Source organism: Rhinoderma darwinii, chromosome 2, assembly GCF_050947455.1.
Source record: "Rhinoderma darwinii isolate aRhiDar2 chromosome 2, aRhiDar2.hap1, whole genome shotgun sequence".
In the NCBI taxonomy this organism is placed as follows: Eukaryota; Metazoa; Chordata; class Amphibia; order Anura; family Rhinodermatidae; genus Rhinoderma; species Rhinoderma darwinii.
The window spans coordinates 120,900,566-120,927,903 of NC_134688.1; the positions used below are offsets into that span (position 1 = coordinate 120,900,566).

General features: G+C 44.6%; 1 protein-coding gene across 1 annotated transcript in view; it reads right to left on the reverse strand.

Annotated features, from left to right (window-relative positions):
• RB1 (RB transcriptional corepressor 1) overlaps positions 1 to 27,338 on the reverse strand; it is a 292,199-nt gene that overhangs the window by 178,026 nt on the left and 86,835 nt on the right. Inside the window, exons 9-10 of the mRNA XM_075852244.1 lie at positions 21,081 to 21,158; positions 262 to 371 (exon numbers count right to left, since the gene is read on the reverse strand). Coding sequence (XP_075708359.1) covers positions 262 to 371; positions 21,081 to 21,158 — 188 coding nt within the window. The remainder of the gene's footprint in view (positions 1 to 261; positions 372 to 21,080; positions 21,159 to 27,338) is intronic.

The window sequence follows — 27,338 nt, forward strand, 5'->3', positions numbered from 1 at the left end:
GCTGCTCGGCATGGTAAGCCATGCAATAAAGCTCCCAGCGCACAGTTTCTGTGCGGATGCTAATGCCAGAGTACGTCTGGAACTCTTTCGATTTTGAATCAGCAGAGTGTTGGCGACTAAGTAGGGAAGAAACTTTACAAAAATAGTTTTTGCAACGGTGGGGTCCTATTACAGTACCATGCTAGAATTCAGTGAAATCGTGAACAGTACTACGGCTGAAGTGTTCACATTTATTGTGAAATAATTTAACAAATATTTTACCTTTCTCGGAAATCAACTTTCAGAGGGTTGTCATTTTTCAAGAAAAGCCTTTCGTCAATATCTTTGTTTCTCTGATAAAGCTCTTCATACTGTTGCAAAATTACATCAATCTGGAACAAGTATTATTACATATTAAACAATACACAGTTCAAACGCAAATGTTTTGAATTTACACAACATTTATTCACCAGCATCAAGAGTAAGGCTTCGTTCACATCAGCGTCAGGACTCCGTTCATGGGTTCCTTCGGAGCTTTCGGTCCGGGGAACCCATGAACGGAATCCAAACTGCAACAAACGGAAACCATAGGTTTCCGTTTGCATCACCATTGTGTAAGGGTTCCGTCGTTTTGACGGAATCAATACCATAGTCGACTGTGCTATTCATTCCGTCAAAACGACGGAACCCTTACACAACGGGGACAAACGGAAAACATTTGTACCGGATCCGTCACCATTGAAATCAACAGTGATCCAAACTTTGTTTCAGTTGGGATTCCGTTCATGGGTTCCCCTGACGGAAAGCCCCGACAGAACCTGAGAACTGAGTACTGACACAGATGTGAATGAAGCCTAACTGAACTTTTGCAAAACTGTTGATATGTCATAGAGAGACATGAGAAGTTTTGATCGGCGGGAACATGGGTGCTGAGACCCTCACCATTGCTGAAACGAAGGGGCAGAAGCGGCTGTTGACGGGCTCACATAGAACGTCTATGAGTGCATCTTCAGCCTATGATGAGAGCCAATCATAGCCAACGGTGTAGAGTGCTCGACTAAGCGCTTCTGCCCCTTTGTTTCAGCGATGGTGTGGGTCTGAGCAGCGCTTTTATTTTTTACTAATTAAAACCAAATAGTGCAAAATATTTTTTTCTAATGTTTTACATTTTTGATTGTAGATTTTTGTATTCTATCTTCTGTACATGATTATGAGGCAGCTATCTTGTCTGAGCTGCTGTTAACAACATTTAGGGTGATGCTTTACAGCAGCCACATGGACCATAGAAAACAATAGTCTGGAGCTGACCTATTGAATTCTATGGGAGAGTTTTCTAGGCATGCTCTGTGCAGGAAGGGATAGGAGGGGAGCTGTGTCCATCACCTATTATCATTGGTGGATCCTGTGTTATCAATATAGTGGTGTTAACGCTTATTGTAATCTCCCCTGTGGCGATAATGAGAAGACTGCTGAGAAGTGATCTCTATAGAACAAGAAGGGTCTGTGTATTGTGAGGCTCAGTGGCCAGAGTAAAAACTGCAAAATTTTAGGATTATTTTTTTTATGTGAATAATGAAACTAGAAAACAAGAAAACATTAAAAAAAAATCACCAAAATTTTTGTAATATTTTTAACATAAAAACTTGATTTAAACAAAACGGTCATTTTCTAATGCAACACTGCCTTTCAGAAATTCAAATATATCAAATTCATTGGCAATACTCTTGCTGTTGTACATATCAATAATATATGCATATACAACTTGGCAGACTTGCTATTTTTGTTTTAAGTATGGACCCAATGTTTTTTTTTTCCAATAAAATGAAATTGGGCAGAACAAAACAAAAGACAAATCAGGTACATGATACTAAGTGAACATGTAAGGTTACTAGTTATTGGTTGAGAAGAAAAATTATCATTGCTTCTAGGGCATAATTCACAGAATCTCTGCAGGTCTGCATTACGAGGCCGTAAAAAGAAGATAGAAAAAACATCCAATAACTGCATTACTGTCATGGCCATGGACCGCCGCCATTCCTTACCTGGCGACGCCCGCGACCACAGTCCGTTGGCTTTCTGCCGCCGTCTCCCTCCTAGGAAACGTTGGCACTCGCGACTGGCTGGCCCTGCTCTTACTGTTAGGGCGGATTTACACGAGCGTGTGCGTTTTGCGCACGCAAAAACCACGGCGTTTTGCGTGCGCAAAATGCACTTGACAGCTCCGTGTGTCATGTTCATATTGTGCGCGGCTGCGTGCTTTTCGCGCAGCCGCCATCATGATGACACTCCGTTTGTATGTTTGTAAACAGAAAAGCACGTGGTGCTTTTCTGTTTACATTCATTCTTTTACTGCTGTTGCGCGAATAACGCGCGTCCCACGGAAGTGCTTCCGTGGGGTGTGCCCGATTTTCATGCACCCATTGACTTCAATGGGTGCGTGATGCGCGAAAAACGCCAAAATATAGAACATGTCGTGAGTTTTACGCAGCGGACTTACGCTGCGCAAAAATCACGGACTGTCTGCACTGCCCCATAGACTTTCATAGGTCCGTGCGACCCGCGTGAAAACCTTGCGGGTTGCACGGACATATAGCACGTTCGTGTAAATCCACCCTTAAGGTGTGCGCGTGCTAGGCCTTAAAGGGCCAGCGCGCGCACATGTTTAAAGTTACCTAATCAACCCCGTCCATCCTGGACTATAGTAAGGGCTCCACCCTTGCACTCCCTGCCTGAGCGTTGTTGTAGTTTTCCCATGTCTGTATTGTAAGTGGTCCCTTAGTGTTTTCCTGCTCCCATTGTTCCCTTGCCCTGCCTCCTATATCCTGTATCCCGTGCTGTGCCTTGTTCCCGAGCCTGTAAATTCCCTGAGCCGTGCCTTGCCCCACCTGCTGGAATACTTCATGTCTGATGTCGCCTGTCATCCCGGATAGCATCCGCCACAACCCACCATCTCCAACCCCATCTGTGCCTGAGCCCTTACCGCCATCCGGACTATCCCAGATACTCTTGTACTACACTCCTACCATAGACGGTGTGCATAAACTGTGAGTTGGTCCACTGCCTCTCCGCTACGGCGGAGCGGTCTAGTTTCATGAGTTTAATTCTTTCATGAGTTATTTACAAGTTTCTGACCACTTATAAAATGTGTCCAAAGTGCTGCCCATTGTGTTGGATTGTCAATGCAACCCTCTTCTCCCACTCTTCACACACTGATAGCAACACCGCAGAAGAAATGCTAGCACAGGCTTCCAGTATCCGTAGTTTCAGTTGCTGCACATCTCGTATCTTCACAGCATAGACTATTGCCTTCAGATGACCCCAAAGATAAAAGTCTAAGGGGGTCAGATCGGGAGACCTAGGGGGCCATTCAACTGGCCCACGACGACCAATCCACTTTCCAGGAAACTGTTAATCTAGGAATGCTCGGACCTGACACCCATAATGACATAAATAACTCATGAAAGAATAAAGTAACGTTAAAACCAAGCACACCATTGTTTTTCTTGTGAAAATCTCGATAAGTTTGATGTGTCACATGACCCTCTTCCCATTGAAAAAACTAAAGTTGGATACAAAATGGCCGACTTCAAAATAGCCACCATGGTCAACACCCAGCTTGAAAAGTTTCCCCCCTCCCATATACTAATGTGCCACAAACCGGAAGTTAATATCACCAACCATTCCCATTTTATTTAGGTGTATCCATATAAATGGCCCACCCTGTACATTACTATAATAATACTACATTACTGTAACAATACTACATTACTATAATAATACCACATTACTATAATAATACTACATTACTGTAACAATACTACATTACTATAATAATACCACATTACTGTAACAATACTACATTACTGTAATAATACCACATTACTATAATAATACTACATTACTGTAACAATACTACATTACTATAATACTACCACATTACTGTAACAATACTACATTACTGTAATAATACCACATTACTATAATAATACTACATTACTATAATAATACCACATTACTATAATACTACATTACTGTAACAATACTACATTACTATAATAATACCACATTACTATAATAATACTATATTACTGTAACAATACTACATTACTATAATAATACCACATTACTATAATACTACATTACTATAATAATGCCGCTAGGTTTAAACTTACAAGAAATTTGTGAGTTTACTCCACATGCTTATTTTAACAATCCAGTTTTCCTCTTTAAGTGTCGTTAAGGCCTCATGCCCACTTCCGTTTTTTCCTTCAGGGTGCTAGCCTTTTTTTTACGACTGGCACCCTGACTCAATGGGTCCGTCAAAAAAAAGGCACACGGAAAGCATCCGTGTGCCGTCCGTGTGTGACGGAGCCGTTGCCTAGCAACGGCCAGGCGGGCAGAGGTACACATAGAGACAGATATTGCACTGCACTAATCGTCAGCCCCTTCTCTCTGTCAGCACTGATAGAGAGAAGAAGCTGCTGATCAGTGCTGGAACGCAATGATAGAAAGAATAATAAGTTCCTACGTACCCCGGCCGTTGTCTTGGTGATGCGTCCCTCTTCTGACATCCAGTCCGACCTCCCTGAATGACGCGGCAGTCCATGTGACCGCTGCAGCCTGTGATTGGCTTCAGCAGCCACATGGTCTGAAACGTCATCTCAGGAGGCCGGACTTGAGGAAGAAGCAGGGGGTTCTGGGTAAGTAACTTTTTATTGTTGCGTTTTGTTTTTTAATGAACCATAATCTATATTGTGAGTGCCGCTCAGCGCATGGTATTCCCTGTCCAGCGGTAGTCTCTGTCCAGGGTGCTGAAAGAGTTAAAGGGCTGCACTGATCGGCAGTAACGCTTTCAGCACCCTGGACAGAGACTACCGCTGGACAGGGAATACCATGCGCGGCGCTCACAATATTGTGTACATAGTGTGAATGGGTTTCAGTTTCCTCTCAGAAACTGAAACACGGATGTGTACACGGAGTACACACGGGAAGCACACTGTTCCAATCACGGACACACGGATTCGTGAAAAACGGCCGTGAAAACGGTGATGGAAGTGAGCAGGAGGCCTAAATGAAATGCAGTCTGGCTGCTCAGTTGGCAGCGCTTGGCAGACACAAGAATGTCAAGATCGGGCAGCCCTTCTTTAGAGAGTGTCAGTGTGTCCTCTGTAGATACATCCACCCCCCCCCCCCCCGGTAGATAATCCCACAGCTCCCTCTGTAGATGGAGCCACAGTGCCCCCTGTAGATTGTGCCACACACACATCCCTTTGTAGATTATGCCACACACATGCCTTTGTAGGTTGTGCAACACACACACCCCTTTGTAGATTGTGCCACACACATCCCTTTGTAGATTGTGCCACACACATCCCTTTGTAGATTGTGCCACACACACCCCTTTGTAGATTGTGTCACACCCCCCTTTGTGGATTGTGGCACACACAAACACACACCCCTTTGTAGATTTTGCCACACACACACCCCTTTGTAGATTGTGCCACGCACACACACCCCTTTGTAGATTGTGCCACGCACACACACCCCTTTGTAGATGGTGCCACGCACACACACACCTTTGTAGATGGTGCCACGCACACACACCCCTTTGTAGATTGTGCCACGCACACACACCCCCCTTTGTAGATTGTGCCACGCACACACACACCCCTTTGTAGATTGTGCCACGCACACACCCCCCTTTGTAGATTGTGCCACGCACACACCCCTTTGTAGATTGTGCCACGCACACACCCCTTTGTAGATTGTGCCACGCACACACCCCTTTGTAGATTGTGCCACGCACACACCCCTTTGTAGATTGTGCCACGCACACACCCCTTTGTAGATTGTGCCACGCACACACCCCTTTGTAGATTGTGCCACGCACACACCCCTTTGTAGATTGTGCCACGCACACACCCCTTTGTAGATTGTGCCACGCACACACCCCTTTGTAGATTGTGCCACACACACACCCCTTTGTAGATTGTGCCACACACACACCCCTTTGTAGATTGTGCCACACACACCCCTTTGTAGATTGTGCCACACACACCCCTTTGTAGATTGTGCCACACACACACACACACACCCCTTTGTAGATTGTGTCACACCCCCCTTTGTGGATTGTGGCACACACAAACACACACCCCTTTGTATATTTTGCCACACACACACCCCTTTGTAGATTGTGCCACACACACCGCTTTGTAAATTGTGTCACACACCCCTTTGTAGATTGTGCCACACACACACAACCCTTTGTAGATTGTGCCACACACACACACCGCTTTGTAAATTGTGTCACACACCCCTTTGTAGATTGTGCCACACACACACAACCCTTTGTAGATTGTGCCACACACACACCGCTTCGTAAATTGTGTCACACACCCCTTTGTAGATTGTGCCACACACACACACACAACCCTTTGTAGATTGTGCCGCACACGCACCCCCTTTTAGATCGGCAACGCACTGGCCGGGCATTCCGGTCCAAGAAGAGCCACTGATGTCACTGTCCATACATGGTCAGTTATGTCAGAGGTCACGTCTATCAGCAAAATCCACGACCAACGCGCTGGCCGGGTATTCCGGTCTAGGAGGAGCCACTGACATCACTGTCCATATATGGATGGCACCGGACATAGCACCACCTTGTCCCTATGAAAATCCGTAAACGGAGGTTTGCAGGACAAGGCTGCCAGCTCAAAAACTCTACGGGTAGAGGTGATCGCCACAAGGAAAACTACCTTCCAGGATAAGATCCTGAAAGAAACGTCCAAAAAAAAGGTTTGAAGGGCGCAGCCTGGAGAGGGTCAAGGACCAGATTGAGATCCCAAGGTTCCAGAGGAGACCGATAAGGAGGAGTACAATGTGCAACTCCTTGCAAAAAAAAAGTCTTAATTGGAGCACGAAAAGCCGAAATGCGTTGGAAAATAATAGATTGGCTACTCTAAAAGGGCAGGTTTCAGACCAATCTGATCCAAACCCACCTGGGGGAAAGCCAGAATTTGCGGGATGAAAAAACGGAGGGGGTTAAACTGATGGGACTCGCACCACCTAAAATAAGCCAACCAAGTGTGACGGTAAATCCTTTGGGATTGAGTCCTCCGGGCCTTGATCATGGTCTGAATGACCAGCTCAGATAAACCTTTGAACTTCAAAAACAGGGTTTTAACCGCCAAGCCGTCAAACGCAGCCGAGGTAAAGCAGGGTGGAACACTGCACCTTGGGAAAGGAGGGTGCCGCAAAGGAAACGGCCACAGGGCGTCTGCTAACAGGAGCATGAGATCCGTGTACCAATCTCTGCGTGGCCAGTCTGGGTCCACCAGAATGGTTGGAATTCTGGTGTCCTTGACTTCTGCATTAAAGGCAGGAGTGGAAGGGGCAGAAAAAGATAAAAGGAGGTTGAAGGACGACCAGGGAAGAACCAGAGTGTCGGCTCCTATGGCCTTGGGTCCCCGGTTCTGATGACGTAGTCCGGGCACTTGTGATTGAGGTGAGAGGCGAAGAGGAAGCCCCAACTAATGCAAATGCGGTAAAAAAAAATCTCTGGTTGAAGAGACCCTGCTCCAGGATACAGGCATTCCCGGCTCAGGTAATCCGCCTACCAGTTGTCTACTCCTGCCTGGGATGTGCACTGTTGAAATTTATAGGACATTTTGTTACGCCCAGCAAAAGATCCTGGTGGATATCTTCCATACAGTCCTGCTTCTTGTACCTTCCTGATGATTGAGGTACGCCACTGCTGTAGAATTGTCTGTCTGTATCCTCACTGGAAAACCCTGGAGATGAGACATCCAGTGAGACAGGGCCAGGAAGATGTCCCTCAGCTCCAAGATGTTGATCAAGCGCTGAGCTTCCGGTTCGAACAAACTTGCGTCCGTTGTGATGACTTGCCAGTGGAGGGTTGTGAAGGGTTTTCACTGAGAAATGTTGGAAAAAGACATCCACCACAGCAGCTCCTTCTTGACTGAAGGGGGCAGATGGATCATCAGATCCAAAGAGTCCAAAAACTTGTCCCAATTATATAGAATCGCCAGCTGTAGAGATCGGGAGTGAAATTGAGAAAATGGAACTGCCTCAAAGTTTGAGACTATCGTCCCCAAGCCTTTCATGCAGAAGCGGATGGAGTTAGGAGCATTCCCTGCGGAGTACGGTCACTCCATGTCAGAGTGGTGATCTTGGCCTGGGGTAAGTATACCCTGGCTGCCTGTGTATCCAGGACCATACCTAGAAACTCCATTCTCCGAAAAGGAGGGAGAGATGACTTGGTGATGTTGACCAGCCTTCCGAATCTGCGAAGACAATCCAGTGTAATGTGAGAAGGTGCATTCAACAAAAGATCGTCCAAGTATGGAATAACCACTATCCCCCTGGATCTGAGGAAAGCCATGGGTGCCGCCATGACCTTGGTAAAGACCCTTGGAGACGTGGATAGCCCAAAGTGGAGGAGGACAACAAACTGGAAATGCTCTGAACCTACTTCAAATAGCAGAAAACGGTGATGTACTTGAGCAATAGGAACATGAAGATAAGCATCCTTGATGTTTATTGAAGGCAGGAACTCGTCGGCTTCCAAGGAAGCGACCACCGTTCGCAGAGACTCCATGCGAAACCTTCAAATCTTCACATGTCGATTGAGACGTTTTAGATTCAAAATGGGTCTAAGAGATCCGTCCTCCTTTTGTACTGCGAAAAGTTTTGAATAGAACCCATTGAACAGTTCTGGAGTTGGTACTGGGACAATTACTCCTTGATGGAAGAGGCTTTGAATGGCTTAAAAAGTCTTGGCCCTCGAGGGGCGTTGACAGGAAAAAAAAACGCCGGGAGGGCGAGAAGAAAACTATTTTGTAGCCTGTCGACACAACCTCCCGCACCCAGACGTCTTCGACTTTTTCAAACCATATCTCCTAGATGGAGAGCAGCTGCCCCCCCCCACCCCAGGGAGCAGCTCAGGTGAGGGCAAATTTTCAGACTGTGGAAGCCTGCTGTGCTGGAGCATGTCTAGCGAGTCTGTTGCAGGGTTGCCAGGAGTTTCCAGACCGGAAGGAAGGTCTTTGTGCTCGGAAGGGACGTGAGTTCTACCACGGACGTAGAGCAGAGCACCGAAATGAACGAAACCACCTTGGTCTTCTAAGGGTATGTTCACACGCTTACTAAAAAACGTCTGAAAATACGGAGCGGTTTTCAAGGGAAAACAGCTCCTGATTTTCAGCAGAGTCAATGAAAAACGGCTCCAAAAATGGCTCAAATAGTGACATGCACTTCTTTTTCGCGGGCGTTTTTTTGAACAGAACGCCGTTTTTCTCGCACGACGTCTACCTGCTGCCTAGTCTGCCCTGCTGCTGTTCGAGCTGCCACAGGTACCTATACGAACTATAGACATTGACCTGCGCCCTGTTGGCCAGCTGCCTTACCGCCAAGGCGGTACGGCCCAGTGGGTCCACAGACCCTTCGTGACATACTGTATCCACTAATGGATACTTTAACGAGAAAGGTTATTGTTAACTTTAAATTATTTTTTTTACTACTGATAACTTTATTTCGTTTTCTTTTTTTACACATTTTATTAGTCCCCCTAGGGGACTTGAACCAGCGATACACTGCAATAGTAGTGTATTGAAGTATATTGTCATTTTTAAAGGCATCTGTTAAGCCCTGCCAGAGGCACAGTTTAACAGAGGCAGAAAAAAGGCAGACCTGGGAGCCTTCATTGGGCCCCTGGGCTGCAATGACAACCATCGGCACACCGCGATCAGCCATGAGTTTTCGGAGGGGACGTCCCCTCTTTTTAATGCCTGAGATGATGCGGTCTCGATTGACCGCAGCATTTAAGGGGTTAAACGGCCAAGAACAGTGCGATCGCTGTTCCTAGCTGTTAGTCCCAGGTGTCAGCTATAATACACAGCTGACACCCACAGCATATGGAGTGGGCTCAGAACGTGGGCCTGCTCCATACATCTCCCCCTGCAAAATGACGTACCGGCACGTCATGGTGCGTCAAGGGGTTAAGTCTTGTAACGCCGGCGGCCGGTGCCGCTTCTTCGAGCAAACCCCGTTGCCGGGTCTCATACCTTCTGTTCACCCTGGCAGCCTGGTCCTTCTGTCCATCCTGGCCGCCCCTCGTCTCCTGTGTGTACCTACTCCTGCTCGCAGCTGCATGGTTCCTAGTGATCGCGCACGCTCCAGCCGCCTCTTAAAAGAGCCAGCGCATGCACAATTCAAAATCTCCTCATCCAATCCCTGACTATTTAAGCCACCTCCACCTTTTACCTGGTGCCTGAACTTTGGTGCAACGGAGTTGTATCCTGCAAAGGTTCTGGTTTGAATCAGATTCCAGTCTACACCGGTGTTAGAGGCTCTGTCACCAGATTATAAATGCTCTATCTCCTACATAATCTGATCGGCGCTGGAATGTAGATAACAGCAGTGGTTTTTATTTTGAAAAACGATAATTTTTTTAGCAAGTTATGAGCAATTTTAGATTTAGTTTCTGAATGCCCAACTGGGCGTGTTTTTACTTTTGACCAAGTGGGTGTTGTAAAGAAGTGTATGAGGCTGACCAATCAGTGTCCTGCACTTCTCATTGTTCCAGCCCAGCTTCTTTCACTGCACAATCTCACTGTGCTGTGGATCATGCTGGGCTGGAACAATGAGAAGTGTAGGACACTGATTGGTCACTGATTGGTCAGCCTCATACACTTCTTCACAACACCCACTTGGTCAAAAGTAAAAACACGCCCAGTTGGGCATTAAGAAACTAAATCTAAAATTGCTCATAACTTGCTAAAAAATGATCGTTTTTCAAAATAAAAACCACTGCTGTTATCTACATTCCAGCGCCGATCAGATTATGTAGGAGATAGGGCATTTATAATCTGGTGACAGAGCCTCTTTAAGCTATCCGCTAACAGCCTACATCCAGCTGCACGCTTCTAGTTGGCCTCCTGCTGCCTGCTATCCGTTCGTATCCTGTCATCCGCCTTTAGTCTGCATCCCGCTGTCTACTGCCAGTTTGTGCCCAACTATCTGTGACAAGCCTAAGGCCTCATACACACGACCATGCATTACGGATGGTATAGGACACCTATCTTATGGGCTAATGCAGACGACCGTGGATTGTCCGGGAGCCCTGACCGCAAAAAATAGGACAAGTCATTTTACAGGCCGCATTTGCGGTCTGGACTCCTTAGAGTCAATGTGCATCTTGTGTGTGCACGGTCCGTGCTTGCGGATGGCCAGCAGATGACACTCCTCTGGCTGTCGGTGCCGTAATCACGGACCGTGCACATAGCCTAAAGCTTCCTGCCTATTACAAACTGTGTTGTCGGATCCGCATTCATCTGCCAATGTACCATCTGCCAGTGCCAGTACGCTCGGTGTGCTATACTGTTTTATCCTGGTCCACTGGGCCAGCCGCTACTCACACCTGGACCACCTCAAGAGGTAGCGACCTGGCAGTCTCCCCACAGCGAAGTCCAGGTCCCGTACGGTGTTAAAGGGTGAAGACCGGGGAGGCTACTAAGTTTCTATGGGGCTGCTGAAGATAGCGCTCGACAGCCCCATAGAAATTAATGGAGCGGTGGTCGAGCATGCGCACTACCGCTCCATTACTATGGGGCACCAAAGAACAGCAAGGTAAGCACGTTCTTGGGATCGGTGGGTGTCCTATCAGATCAGAAATTTATCACCTGTCCTGTGGATAGGTGATAATGATTATGGGAAACCCCCTTTAAGGCCTTTTCAGGCCTTGTCATTAAGGGGTTACTCCTTTCAGGACTAAGCTATTTTTTGTGTTTCATTCCCCGGCTTCCAAGAGCCATAACTATTTTTTATTTTAGTGTTGTAAGTGGCTTAATTTTTGCGGGATGAGTTGGTTTCTATTGGGATTCCCTGTGACGCGATCCAAAGGGCATCCCCCTTCTCATTTACCCCCTGAATGCCGTGGTCAGCTTTGATTGCAGCATTCAGGGGAATAGCGACGGAGATGAGAGGCTTCTCTGATCTCTGCCGTTAGAGCGGGGCTGCGGCTGTATAATACGGCCATTGCCCTGCTCCTGACAATAAGTGCGTGCGGGCACACAGTCAGCATGAGGTGATGCGGCCAGGGCTGACCGTGTGCGCGCACGTGTCAGGACCCAGGAGCAGGGCAATGTCTGTATTACACAGCCGCAGACCCACTCTAACAACATTCATATGTTACTATACTAAGCTGTGTGGCCCAATATAGGAATTAACGGTATTGAACCGTTTTAGGGTGGACAGTATCGAAACAGTATCTAAGCTTCGATGCATAGTGCAACCCTAGTCTGTTGAGAAGTGATCTCTACAGAGCAGAAAGTGTCTGTCTATTGTGAGGCTCAGTGGCCAGCGTGAATTTTTTTTTAATATAGACTGACAAAATCACTAAAAATTCTTATAAATGTGTTTAACTTAAAAACTTGATTTAACCCTTTCCCGCTGCCATTATGCCTATTTACGTCGGGAAGGGTCTTTAAAAATGGCACCTGCTAAGGAGCCGAGTGGGCGCCATAGCCGTCGGGTCTCTGCTGTGTTGCACAGAAGGGACCCAGCGGCAATGCTTGCGATCAGAAACATTTCTGATCGTAAGCATTTAACCCCTCAGATGCCGGTGTCAGGTGTTGCCACCGGTATCTGAGGGGTTTTTACTGCCCCTTCATGCACGGTGAGATCGCGGAAGCCGCTGTATTCCTATAGCAGCTTGGAGCCTTTTGAACGCCCCCAGCCCTGCTATAAGAAGATCACTATTGTGACTGCCCGTCTCAATAGCAATGCACTAATTTTGCCATATAATGCAATATTGTGACATCACAGGTTCAAGCTGTCCCCTCGGGGGCTAAAAAAAAGTCATACAAAAAACACATAAAAATTTTAATCACCCCCCCCCCCTTTCCCTAGATCACATATAAAAATAAACAAAAATAAACAAACATATTAGGTATCCCCATGGCTGAAAATGCCCGAACTATAAAAATCGAAAATAATATTTCCAATATGGTGAACGTCGTAGCGGGAAAAGGTAAAAAATAGCCAAATCGCAGGTTTTTTTTGCCACTTCAGCCCCCCAAAAAATGTAACAAAAAGTGATCAAAATGCCAGACATTCCCCAAAATGATATTAATAAAAACGACATCTTTCCAAGCACAAAAAGAGGCCTTACACAGCTCTGTACACAGAAATATAAAAAAGTTACGAAGGTCACAATCACAATGCAAAAAAAAAAAAAGTTTATTTTAAACTTTTACATTTTTTTAAAGGTACTAAAACAACAAAAATGATATAAATTTGGTATTACTATGATCGTACTGACCCGCAGAATAAAGGTAATGTGACATTTTCACGGTACAGTGAACAAGTAAATGGTGGAACTGCTGTTTTTTCCCAATTCCACCCTATTCTGAATTTTTTCTCCCAGCACATCACACATAATATTAAATAGTACCATCAGAAAGTACAATTTGTCCCGTAAAAATTAAGCCTTTATATGACTGTGTGAGTGAAAAAAGAAAAAAAGTTATGACTTTTTGAAGGCAGGGAGGAAAAAACAAAAGCATAGAAACAAAAGTTAGTCTGGTCCTGAAAGGGCTAAACAATAGGTCATTTTCTGGTGACTCATTCCCTTTAAGTAACAGCATAAATTCATGTGAAGGAAGACTAGTTTGATCCTAGCAGCTAGCATACTCAGTTCTGACAAGTTCTAACAATGCTACTCATATGTATTTCCCCACCCTGGTTTCCACCCTTTCCACATCCCTTCCACAGTAGTAGATCCAGCTAATCTTGACCTGAAAAACTATATCAGACAACAGCTAGAAAGAAAAGTCCTAGCTAGAACTATGACTTACAGGAACTGATTAATTTAGACATTTACAGACAAGTTTAAGTTTTCTAAAACATCAATATATCCAAAAATTATAATAAAAAAAAAAGTGAATTAAAAGAAATACTAGAGATGTTCAGAGATTAAGATACAGCTTCCATACTTATTCTAACACAGTGTGTATTAACCCCTTAAAGGAAGGGTGTCGCGGCAAATTTTTTTTAATATCAATTTGCTTTTAGTGTTTTATTAAAAAATGTTTTATTTATTTGTGTGTTTGTGTTTTACTTTTTTTATTTTTGCACTTTTTCTTGTCTATGGGGGCTGCCATTTTTTTTTTCATCTCTGTATGTGTCGATTAACGACACATACAGACATGGAATACGGCACATACAGCCCCATAGAGAATGCGAACAGGAGCCGTTCCATTCACTATAGCGTACGCCGTCGGTGTGGGAACGGCGCATGCGCTGCTCCCACACAGTCCAAATGGAAGGTCTTCGGCCGAGCGACGTCCGGCGCCATTTTCTTGTGGACCGTAAGCCGCGGCCGGACAGTAAGATTACTACTTCCGGTCGCGGCTTCCGGACTTGTGTTCTAATGCAAGCACTTGGAGCGGAGGGAGCAGACGGAGCATATGGACCGGAGGGAGCGGCGGCAGGTAAGTTATTTCTGTGTATGTACGTGTTTTAGTGTGTGATTACTACTGTATGTAAACCTACTACACTGTGTGTTAGCTCAAAAAATGGCAACACAAAGTGTAGGAGGCTTGACCGTTCAATCCCCTCCTTTCTCCTGGCACTAGCCAGGATAAGGGAGGGGGGATTCTGTGAGCTCACTAGAGCGAGTGTGTTTTCTAAAATTTTGCAGCATAAAGCAATGTGGTTGGTTTACCACATGCCAATGCTGCAATTTTGGGAATTGCTCCATCTAGTGACCAGCACTGGGAAATGTTATAAATTAGAATCCAATTTATAATATTTCCTGACTCGTGAAAAAATTAAAAAAATTAGAACAATGTTTAATCATTTATACACTAACTGTTTAACTAAAAAAAAATAAAAAAAAATTCTAGCGACACATTACCTTTAAGGAAGCAGTTTATTTTGGGCATTCAGGATATAGCGGTTTGGTTTTTTTAATCATCACATTTTGAAATCCATAAATTAAAGTGTAGCTAAACGTTTGAATAACATCTGACATGTCATAGTGACATGTCAGAAGTTTGGATTGGTGGGGGTCCGAGCACCGAAACCCCCACCAATCGCTAGAACGAAGCAGCTGCCGCTTCGTGTCGGTTCGGCTCTTTCCGGAAATAAATGTATCGGAGTACGGGATCATAGACTTTCTATTGAGTCCGTACACGATACACTTATTTCCGGAAAAAGCTGAAAAGACACGAAGCGGCTGAGCGCTCACACGAGCGCTTCAGCTGCTTCGTTCTAGCGATTGGTGGGGGTCTCAGTGCTCGGACCCCCACCAATCCCAACTTCTGACATGTCACTATGACATGTCAGAAGTTTGTCAAACGTTTAGCTACACTTTAATTAATTTCCTATTGAAGTAGCTCTATCAGGGGAGTTTTTTTTAGTCGCACAAGTTGTATTTTGCATTCTGGGAGTCACAACTTTTTTTCCTGACTTTTTTTGTGTTTTTTATTTTTATTACTACAACTTTTCCTTTGCGGTACAAGTTATGTGTTACCTTTATTATATTTTATGTAATAAAGGGGTTATTTTTTTCTTTAATTTTGCTCTTGGCGCGGCAGATTTTTAATGAAGTTTTCCACCCCTAGACCTCAATTTTAACAAAAACTGCAATTACCTATGTGACATATATTGTTTTTTTTGTAGCAGTAGCTATTACAACAAACTGCCAGTTTCTCAGCCTCTGTTCCTATGGGTTGTTATTGGCAGTTGGTGGTTAGATTCTTAGGCCATGCTGTCAGAATTTAGAATTTTATGTAGTAAATATCAGCTGATGGTGGACTTTTGCTATAACTCCTTGGCAACATCCGCCTTACATTTACAGAGCTGATGTACTGTATGTATCCAGCGGAAAGTGCCGTAAAGGTTCAGAAAGGGGAAGGTGAGGGAATAGGAGTTGTGCCCGCACCACTTGCAGTGGGTGTCAGCTGTGCTTTACAGTATTACTTCCAAGTGTTCGTACCTGCCAAAATATTTTTATATACTCTATTAAATACATATTTTGCGGAACATCTGGGGCAAAGGAGGAGACATACTCCCAGTCGTGTACTACACAGCAGTATATTATCCTACAGCTCTGATACAGTGAGGGGCAGCTTGTGAACATGAGATTCTTTCTGTATTATGTACATCAATGAGCATTGTTTACATAGCAATGGAAGAGGCAGCTGCTGTTTTTTTCATTTGGGTGTCTTACGGACAGCTGGCATTTGACCTGTAGCAGCAAAGTCATTTATGCAGGTGTTTTTGGTGCTCTTAAAAGTAGTGCATTACATTAATAATCCAGTGTGAAGAGACTATGGGCAGTCATTAAATGGACACTAACTTTTCAAACAACTTATGCCAAAATAATAGTATATCCGATATAGATAAACATTGTAATTTACTAGGTGTCTCCCTTCCTATAATCAGCTGTCCACCCCTGCTGTGTGTGGGAGAAAGAGAGCGTGAGAGAGAGGCACACAAGATACTGGTAAGACTTATATGTTGCCCCAGTGCTGGATTCTCAGCTACACTATTGATTATTGCAGTATATTCTTTTCCATGCTGTTGCAGCTTCAATATATGCAATAGAGATAGGAGAGCAGGATTCTGCTCTTCTCTGTATAGATTGTATGGCAGACATGATAGCAGTTAGGCTCTGCGATTCACTGTAAAATTGGTAAAGAATGTCGTTCCAATATTAAATTAAATTCACCGCCTGAAAGAACGATTAAGAAATTGTTTATTAATTGTATTAGGTAAAAATGTGGCTCAACCAGCCACTAATACCAGAACCAGGCATAAGCAAGTGATTTGCGACAAGAAAAGCGTCCAGAGTGAATGATGTCTCTCTAGCACCCAGAGACCAACTTTCCCTGCTTGTAATAAATATTTCGCTATATCCTTGCCATTAAATTACGATCTATCCAGATCCTACGCGTTTCAGCATCACCATCAAAGTGATGCCTCCTCAGGGTTTCCTAGATATAGATTCTTAAATTGTTAAAATGTTTGAACACTGGATAGCACTGTTCATGTGCGGATTATAGCCTCCAGACGCGTGTACGACTCTGATACACTGGCCGCACACGCGCCGGAGAAACTACAGGCTTATACGGTTGAGAGCCCGCCCTCCAAAAGTCGTCACCGGGGCGAACCGTCAATCCGCATTGCACACGACACACTGTGACGTGCGGGAGGCGGCGCCCCTCGGTCCTAGCAACCAATGAGGGTTCCTGGACGACCAACGCGTCCATAGTAACTAGAGGACGCTAGACGCGGCTCCTGCACTGTCCATCGACATCAAACAGCAATATGGATAGTGATCGAGTATCCCTACTGTCACACACAAACAGGGCAGTATGGAATCAGAGGGAGGTGTAAACTGTCACGGGAGCCGTCTCAATCAGAGGCTAGCTCCCGGTCATCACACACGCAGCATCGCTGCGTACCGTCACTAAATTAGCCAGGGGTCTCAGATAGGTGCGGGCAATGCCCTGAATATCGCAGATAAGGTTCACTATATATGAAGCACAAATGAACAGGGACCGGGATAAAACTACAATAATGTCCCGTCCCGGCCCCTTACCACATAGAGCAGGACAAGAAGGGCGCCAGGCGGAGCTATACGCCTATCCAGAGACGGTCCCATATGAAACCACGTCCCATATAAATGTCATATGGGTTACCAGATAACAATACCGATGCCAAATTTAAGGGAGTATACAGGGTCAGCGAAAGGACATATAGCCCGCGATAAACATCGCCTCATTGTATCTGGAATTGACAGCCTTACGCAGAATGCTAGCCTGTACCTTGATCAGGTCCTTAGGCCATTCGTGGTGTCCCTGCCATCATATGTGAGGGACACCATGGATGTGCTGAGAAGACTGGAGGGTATACGCTGCGACGGTGATGTACTGCTGGCATCGTTGGATGTGGAGTCCCTATATAGCTCCATCCCACATAATCAGGGATGTAGAGCTATCGAATATTTTCTAATGGATAAAGGGGTACAATATCAGGCCCATAATAAATTCGTCATTGAACTGTTAAGATTTATCCTAGAACACAACTTCTTTTTATTTGATCAGAAGATCTACCATCAGCTCAGAGGAGTGGCTATGGGCAGCCCTTGTGCCCCCACCTTTGCCAACTTGTACCTGGGGTGGTGGGAAAAAGAGGTTGTGTTCAGTGACCTGATGGATAAATGGTCATCATTTGTCTTGCTTTGGATTAGATTTATAGATGACGTCTTGATCCTGTGGACAGGGACCAGGAGGGACTTTCAGGAGTTTGTGGAGATCTTGAATGCCAATGAATTAGGTCTCTATTTTACATCTGAAATTCAAGACACTAAAATTACATTCCTGGACATTATGATCTCCAAGACAAACACAGGGGTGTTACAGACGAATATGTACCGCAAAAAGACTGCAACTAATAGTCTACTGCGGTGGGAAAGCTGGCACCCATTAAACCTGAAGAGAGGAATACCGAAGGGCCAATATCTTAGGGCACGGAGAAATTGCTCAGCCATCGCGGATTTTAGGGTATCTGCACGTGATCTTGAGAACAGATTCAGACAGAGGGGATACCCCAGGGATGTGTTGAGAGGGGCATATCAGAACGCACTGGGGTGTAACAGAAACGATCTCCTGAACCCCAAACCGAACAAAACGGAGGAAGAACCAATTAGGGTCATAGGCACCTTTGACTCTGCCAGTAGAGAGGTAAGGGAAGTCCTCAAACGCTTTTAGGGCATCCTTAAGGCAGATCCTGATGTGGGGGACCTGGTGGGGGATTCCCCGCTGATTACATACAGGAGGGGACGCAATCTAAGGGATCGATTGGTCCATAGCCACCTACAACCGCAGGCACAATGCAGTACCTGGCTGGATAATAGCGTCAAAGGGACGTACAGATGCGGAACATGTAAAGCATGGGTGTCCATTCTATGTAGTAGGAATTTCACGAGTACCAAAACCGGAAAAACCTTCGATAACAGGTCATTCATAAACTGCAAAACGAAGGGCATTGTCTACATGATCACCTGTAGATGTGGCCTACAATACGTGGGTAAAACTAGAAGGGAGTTTAGGAGAAGGATCCGTGACCACATTGGGGATGTCAGAAGGAAAGTGGACATCCCGGTATCGAGACACGTGTGGTCTTGCCATGATGGGGATGTTACTGCTCTTGGTTTTCAGGGAATCGAACATGTTAGACCCCTCCTGAGAGGTGGGGACCTGGACAAGAAAATATTACAAAAAGAGGCAGAATGGATATTTAGAATGCAGACCATAAACCCCCATGGCCTTAATGAACAAATCTCATACTCCTGCTTTCTCTAGTCACACAGTGCGATTGTATCGCGATTTTTATCGCAATTTTTATCGCGGGCTAGATGTCCTTTCGCTGACCCTGTATACTCCCTTAAATTTGGCATCAGTATTGTTATCTGGTAACCCATATGACATTTATATGGGACGTGGTTTCATATGGGACCGTCTCTGGATAGGCGTATAGCTCCGCCTGGCGCCCTTCTTGTCCTGCCCTATGTGGTAAGGGGCCGGGACGGGACATTATTGTAGTTTTATCCCGGTCCCTGTTCATTTGTGCTTCATATATAGTGAACCTTATCTGCGATATTCAGGGCATTGCCCGCACCTATCTGAGACCCCTGGCTAATTTAGTCACGGTACGCAGCGATGCTGCGTGTGTGATGACCGGGAGCTAGCCTCTGATTGAGACGGCTCCCGTGACAGTTTACACCTCCCTCTGATTCCATACTGCCCTGTTTGTGTGTGACAGTAGGGATACTCGATCACTATCCATATTGCTGTTTGATGTCGATGGACAGTGCAAGAGCCGCGTCTAGCGTCCTCTAGTTACTATGGACGCGTTGGTCGTCCAGGAACCCTCATTGGTTGCTAGGACCGAGGGGCGCCGCCTCCGGCACGTCACAGTGTGTCGTGTGCAATGCGGATTGGCGGTTCGCCCCGGTGACGACTTTTGGAGGGCGGGCTCTCAACCGTATAAGCCTGTAGTTTCTCCGGCGCGTGTGCGGCCAGTGTATCAGAGTCGAACACGCGTCTGGAGGCTATAATCAGTACATGAACAGTGCTATCCAGTGTTCAAACATTTTAACAATTTAAGAATCTATATCTAGGAATCCCTGAGGAGGCATCACTTTGATGGTGATGCTGAAACGCGTAGGATCTGGATAGATCGTAATTTAATGGCAAGGATATAGCGAAATATTTATTACAAGCAGGGAAAGTTGGTCTCTGGGTGCTAGAGAGACATCATTCACTCTGGACGCTTTTCTTGTCGCAAATCACTTGCTTATGCCTGGTTCTGGTATTAGTGGGTGGTTGAGCCACATTTTTAACGAATACAATTAATAAACAATTTCTTAATCGTTCTTTCAGGCGGTGCAGTTAGGCTCTGCTCACTAGATCAGAGGAAAATGAGAATTAGAGATAGGCCATGTAGAGGGGGAAACTGCTAAAAAAAATGTAGAATACAGGTCATATAATGGCCAAAAATAGACTTATTCCTCATGTACACACATATGACAGCTTAGTCACCTGAAAAGTTGGGTACGCTTTAAGGGGGTTTTCCGACCACACAAATTTAATGTATATCAATTGGGTAACGGCACAAACGCGTGATCAGAGAGTGTCCAACCACTGGAACCCTTCGGATCCCAGTGAAAGGGGCACACCCTTTCTCTGGGTCAGTAGAGTCCCATGGTTAGCCTCCATTCTTACTCAGTCATTTCTTTATCTCTTCAATGAAGTGACTAAGTTGGCAACAGGGGATCGCGCACCCCTATTCTCGAAGTGCCTGATGTAGGATGCTATAAATGTGTGATAGGAAAACCTCTTTAAGGGGTTTAAATCTTCAGCGCTGCATCTCATACAAATATATGACCCGCATGCCATCAAAGCCTGTCTGAGGAGGCAGCTAATTACCACTGTCTTAGAAAGTTCAAAACCATAATTAGCAACAATGAACAAATAACAAAAAAATCGGTAACAAAACAGTTATTAACATACCTTTGGGAGCCCATCAACACAGAAAATCCCAGCAGAGTCCAGAAAGTCAACAAAGCTAGAGACATATATATTTTTTACCTAAAGGAATGAGGAAATGTGGATTAAAATACATACTAAAATGTGTACTATTAGTCAGTATAAAGAGGCTCTGTCACCAGATTTTGCAACCCCTATCTCCTATTGCAGCAGATTGGCGCTGCAATGGAGATAAGAGTAACGTTTTGTTTATTTTAAAAACGAGCATTTTTGGCCAAGTTATGACCATTTTTATATTTATGTAAACGAGGCTTTCTAAAGTACAACTGGGCGTGTTTAAAGTAAAAGTACAACTGGGCGTGTATTGTGTATGTACATCTGGGTGTTTTTACTTCTTTTACTAGCTGGGCGTTCTGACGAGAAGTATCATCCACTTCTCTTCAGAACGCCCAGCTTCTGGCAGTGCAGACACAGCCGTGTTCTCGAGAGATCATGCTGTGACGTCACTCACTTCCTGCCCCAGGTCCTGCATCGTGTCGGACCAGCGAGGACACATCGGCACCAGAGGCTACATTTGATTCTGCAGCAGCATCGGCGTTTGCAGGTAAGTAAGCAGGTAAGCTACTTACCTGCAAACGCTGATGCTGCTGCAGAATCAACTGTAGCCTCTGGTGCCGATGTGTCCTCGCTCGTCCGACACGATGCAGGACCTGGAGCAGGAAGTGAGTGACGTCACAGCGTGATCTCTCGAGAACACGCTGTGTCTGTGCACTGCCAGAAGCTGGGCGTTGTGAAGAGAAGTGGATGATACTTCTATACACAACGCCCAGCTAGTAAAAGAAGTAAAAACGCCCCGATGTAACGAACACAATACACGCCCAGTTGGACTTTTACTTTAAACACGCCCAGTTGTACTTTAGAAAGCCTCATTTACATAAATATAAAAACGGTCATAACTTGGCCAAAAATGCTTGTTTTAAAAAAAAAAAAACGTTACTCTTATCTCCATTGCAGCGCCGATCTGCTGCAATAGGAGATAGGGGTTGCAAAATCTGGTGACAGAGCCTCTTAAGAAATTTGTAAATAAACTGAATAGTTTGTAGATTTGCAAGATCTTAGAATATGCTGACTAAGGCTACATTCACAATATCTTGCTTTTCTGGTCCACAAAGGATCATACATCAGATATTTGCAATCCATATATCAGTTTGTTGCCCGTTTCCCTTTAGGCTTCGTTCACATCTGCATTCAGTGTTCTGCTCCGTCATAGAAACAGAACAACTAAAATACCAGGGAAGCCGGATCCATTCATGCCGGACACGAACGGGGCGTGATGGGATACCCAATTAGCTTTAATGGGTTCGGTCGGTTTTCCACCATGGTATCCGTAATTTTGTCAGGCATTTCTTTTATTTTTTCATAATCAGATTTTTATTTGCAAGTTTTCAAATACAAAAGATGCACATATCAAGATATATAAAGACAATAGCAAAACAAGTACAAATACTCAAGAAAAAGAGTAGCAAATACAATGCAGCGTATAAATCAGCACACATAAATGGCACATTATAAAGGAAGCACGGGGCAAAAATGTGTAAGGTATCAAAAAATATGTAAAAGAAAGAATGGGATAGGAATATAGGATTAAGAAAAATAAAATAAAATAGAAGGAAATTAAAATGAAAGAGAGAAGGAAACAAAACATAAAAATGTGAGGGGGTATGGAAGAATGAAACGATACAGGAAATGAGAAAAGCCATTCCAATACCAGATGGAAGTCTCAACCCAGAGAACAGTGCGTATGTCAGAAAATGGACATGGTTAATTTCAGCCCAACCAGGTAGCAAACTGTGGAACCAATGTAAAGGAGGACCATGCATGCCAAAGAAGCATATTTCGAGCGGAGTGGTCTCTATCTTACGCCATCAAATATTCAATTCCATGGAGAAGGTCTAACTCAACCACCCATTCATTGATCGTGGGGGCCTCCGTAGACTTCCAATGTCTCGGTATGACAGTTCGAGCCAAAGTCAGGAAGTGTCAAAAAAGTCCCCTTTTTTATCACAGCTAATGGGGCCAGGGATAAGAGATAATAGAGCAATCTGTGGAGTGGGTGCCATGGGAGATCTCTCAACCAAGGCATAAATATCAAATACAGCCTTCCAGAAGGTCTGTAAAACTGAACATGACCACCAAATATGTAGCATCGTTACGGTCTCCATGCCGCAACGCCAACAAATGTCAGACACATCAGGATACATTTTGTGTAAGATTTGAGGGCAGCAACACCACCTAGTCAGAATCTTGAAATTCTTTTCTTGAGCATGACATGCCACCGGCATTTTGTGTCAGTAGAAAAATGCGGTCCCAATCCGCCGTTGACAGACTAACCCCCCAAGTACACGTTCCCAAGCACGAACTTATGCAGGAGGCTGGTCTGCCGAGGCTTCCAATAGGAGGGAATATATTGTGGATATGACTCGGCCAGGTACAGACGATTGGAGTAATATGGATTCAAAATTGGCATTTGTTATCAATTGAAGTCCTTCAGGTAAGGGAGAACGTAGAAATGTGGATAAATGAGCATATTCAAACCAAGAAAGAGTCCTCCCAGGACAAGTGCCACACAGCTCAGAAAAAGAGAGTAGCCGTCCGTCATCCGACAAGACCTGACATAACAGAGTGTCAGCAGGAGGACCAGATCAAAAAATTATTCTTACGTACAGCTGGTAGAAATTCCGGATTGTCAAAGAGGGGGCTAAGAAGCCCGGGTCTATGCGATAGGCCTTTTCGGACTAAAAGTCTATCCCAGAGAGTGAGGAAGTGTTTGTTAAGTACTGGGAAAGTAGAAAGGGCCGGTCTATAATCAGGCAGAATCCATGTTAAAGACCTGAGGGAAATTGCGGCAATGGTCTGTTCAATCAAAACACATAGTTTGTTAGAACTACTGTGAAACCAGACCACAATTCGCATTGATGGTATAAGAGAAGATCAGGAAGTCCAGCACCCCCTTTTAACTTTGGACGAGACAAAGCTTTCTTATTGAGGCGTGGCCTCAGAGTGCCCCAAACAAATCTGTTAATGGCACCTTAAATACTCTTAAAGAACGTCCCTGGAATAAGAACAGGGACTGGCTGAAATAAAAATAGGAAGTGGTACAATATCCATTTTGATGGCGTTCATACGGCCAAACCAGGAGAGATGGATTTGGTCATAGGATTGTTAGTCTTTGAGAGTACGTTGGAGTAGTGGAGGAATATTAAGAGAATATAGGTCCACCAAATCCCCTGGAATCTGGACCCCTAAATATTTAATAGAGCACGATTGCCATTAAAATGAGAAGGAATTTTTTTAGGCAATCCAGCAGAGCAATAGGTAGGGAGATGTTTAGGGTTTCCGATTACATATAATTCACTTTAAAATTGCTTACTTGGCCAAACCTCTCGAACTCGCGTAGGACGACTAGTAAAGAAATAGTAGAGTTCGTAACAAAGAATAAGAGTTCATCAGAGTATAGAGCCAGTTTATGGTGAGCCTGTCCCATCCTAATCCCAGAGATATCTGGATAATTACGTATAGCTGTAGGTAAATGTTCCATTGTGATGACAACCCTGTCTAGTACCATTCGCTATCGGTAAGGAGGAAGAGAGCACACCATTAACCCTTACCCTAGCCGTAGGCTTCTGATAGAGAGAAAGGATCCGTTCTAGCATTATGGGGCCAATCCCCAACTGATGAAGGGCAGACGGCAAGAACGTCCAATGAACACGATAAAAAGCCTTCTCTGCATCTACGGACACTAAACACATAGGGATCAACATTTTCCTTACATATGACATCAATAAGATGGTCTTATTAGTATTGTCTCGAGCCTCTCTACGAAGGACAAATCCTGTCTAAACAAAATGTATAACCCGGGGGACTAACCTATTAGAAATAGCTTTTGAATAATATTTAACATCCACATTTATCAATGATATTGGGCAAAAATTAGAACAAATAGAGGGTTCCTTTCCTGGCTTTGGGGTGACAGTAATAGTTGCCATCAGAGTTTGTGGGGTGAACGTGGTCGAGGTAGACACTGAATTAAAGACATTGGTCATAAACGGAAGGAGCTGTGGAAGAAAGTCTTTGTAGAAAGATGTCGGAAATCCATCCGGACCTGGGCTTTTACCAGCTGGAGAAGACTTAACTACTACTTCCGATAAGGAGAAATCCCCACTCAAGAAAGAGGTCTCTGTTGCATCTAGGGTCGGTAAGGCGCATGATACTTTCTTCGCCCTCCGTAGCCAATGTAGTACGTGAGAAATCTGCCAAAAGCTGTACAGGAGCTCCATCAAAGTCCAGAACACCTTTATTGCGGGCTTGGCGCATGATACTTTCTTTAACTTGGAAAAAATGGACTCTGCAAACCACATCACGTGGTCTGGTGAGATCTGTGCTCCGTGGACCAAGGGTGCGGTGGGCCCTGTCAATCTCCAATGGGGAATCAGCAGCCTTAACCAGAAGTATATTAAATATACCAGTTAATGTGGGTATAAGATCTTGGGGTCCGGTGGCTACTTGACTACCTCCTATTTCTGTTTTCTGCATCGTCAGCCATATCAAACAGCAATTGAATATGTGAAGAGTGCTGATCTAATAAGAGTTACTGTGAGTCCTGTTGTTGCCGGAGCTCATGTTTTCGTGTCTATAACCCCTACACTAGCCTGTAAATGAGACATGTCTTCCTTCAGGGAACGAATCTCCGTTTTGCATACTGCCTCAAGGCGGGAAATGTAGTCTTCTATGTCTGTTTTAGTGGGGATAGCCGCCATTTGCGTTGTAAGCGCCAACAACTCTGGTCCCAACTCCGCAGATGGGGAGAGGGCAGGAGACTCACCCCGTAGAAGTAGAGGAGGGAAGTCCTGAGACAGCGTTGGTGAAATCCACACAGCAGGATGCATATTAGCCGACGAGACACTCCAGTCCGCCATGTTGGATAGCCGGGTCTGAGAGTCAGGGGAGAGTGGGTCGGTAAAATAGTACGGGATACTGCTCCTCGTCCTGCTGTGGTCACTTCTTGCAGGTGTTCTGGGTCTGATACGCAATCTCCTTCGCACTAGAGCGATGTAAAGGCAAGTTAGACGCTATTAATCGGGCTGGAATTCAGTTAGGAAGCAGGAGCTCTCACACCACGTGTCTCACAGCGCCATAGCCAGGCCACGCCCCCTTGTCAGGCATTTTTGATCAGATCTGCGACAGAGGATCTTAACGTAGCCTCCGACTCTAAGTGAACGAAGCCCTAATATATTACACTGCAGACAGTGGAAAAAGTTACATTTATTATAAAGTAAAAAAAAAAAATATACAAAAAGTTTTTCAAACTACCACACACTGTATAAGCAACTAGCAACATAAACTTAATTTTATCATTCTCATAATTTCCATTATAATCAGTTACCAGATAAAAGACCTACTAAACAGCTCCCAAAGTATTAACCCCTTCCCTCTTTGGCCACTTTTGACCGTCCTGACAGAGGGTAATTTTTCAAATCTGACACGTTTCACTTTATGTGGTAATAATTTCGGAATGCTTTACCTATCCTAGCGATTCTGAGATTGTAGTATTTAATTGTGAAAAACCTCAACATGTTGCATTTTTCAAAATTTTTATGTATCTGCTTGTAAGACAGGCAGTTATACCACACAAAACTGTTGCTAATTAACGTCCCCCATATGTGTACTTTAGATTGACATCGTTTTTTTGAACATCCTTTTCTTTTTCTAGGCCGTTACAAGGCTTTGAACTTTAGCAGCAATTTCTCACATTTTCAAGAAAATTTCAAAAGGCTATTTTTACAAGGGCCAGTTCAGTTCTGAAGTGGCTTTGAGGGCCTTATATATTAGAAACCCCCAATAAGTCACCCCATTTAACAAACTTCACCCTCAAAGTATTCAAAACAGCATTTAGAAAGTTTCTTAACCCTTTAGAAGTTTCACAGGAATTAAAGCTATGTAGAGGTGAAATTTACAAATTTCATTTTTTTGTTGTTCAAGAAATTCATTTTTAATACATTTTTTTAGTAACACAGAAAGTTTTACTAGAGAAATGCAACTCAATATTTATGGCCCCGATTCTGCAGTTTTAGGAAATATACCACATGTGGCCCTATCGTGCTAATAGACTGAAGCACCGGCCTCAAAAGCAAAGGACACCTAGTGGATATTGGGGCCTTATTTTATTAGAATATATGTTGGGTACTATGTCAGGTTTGAAGCGCTCTTGCGGTGCCAAAACAG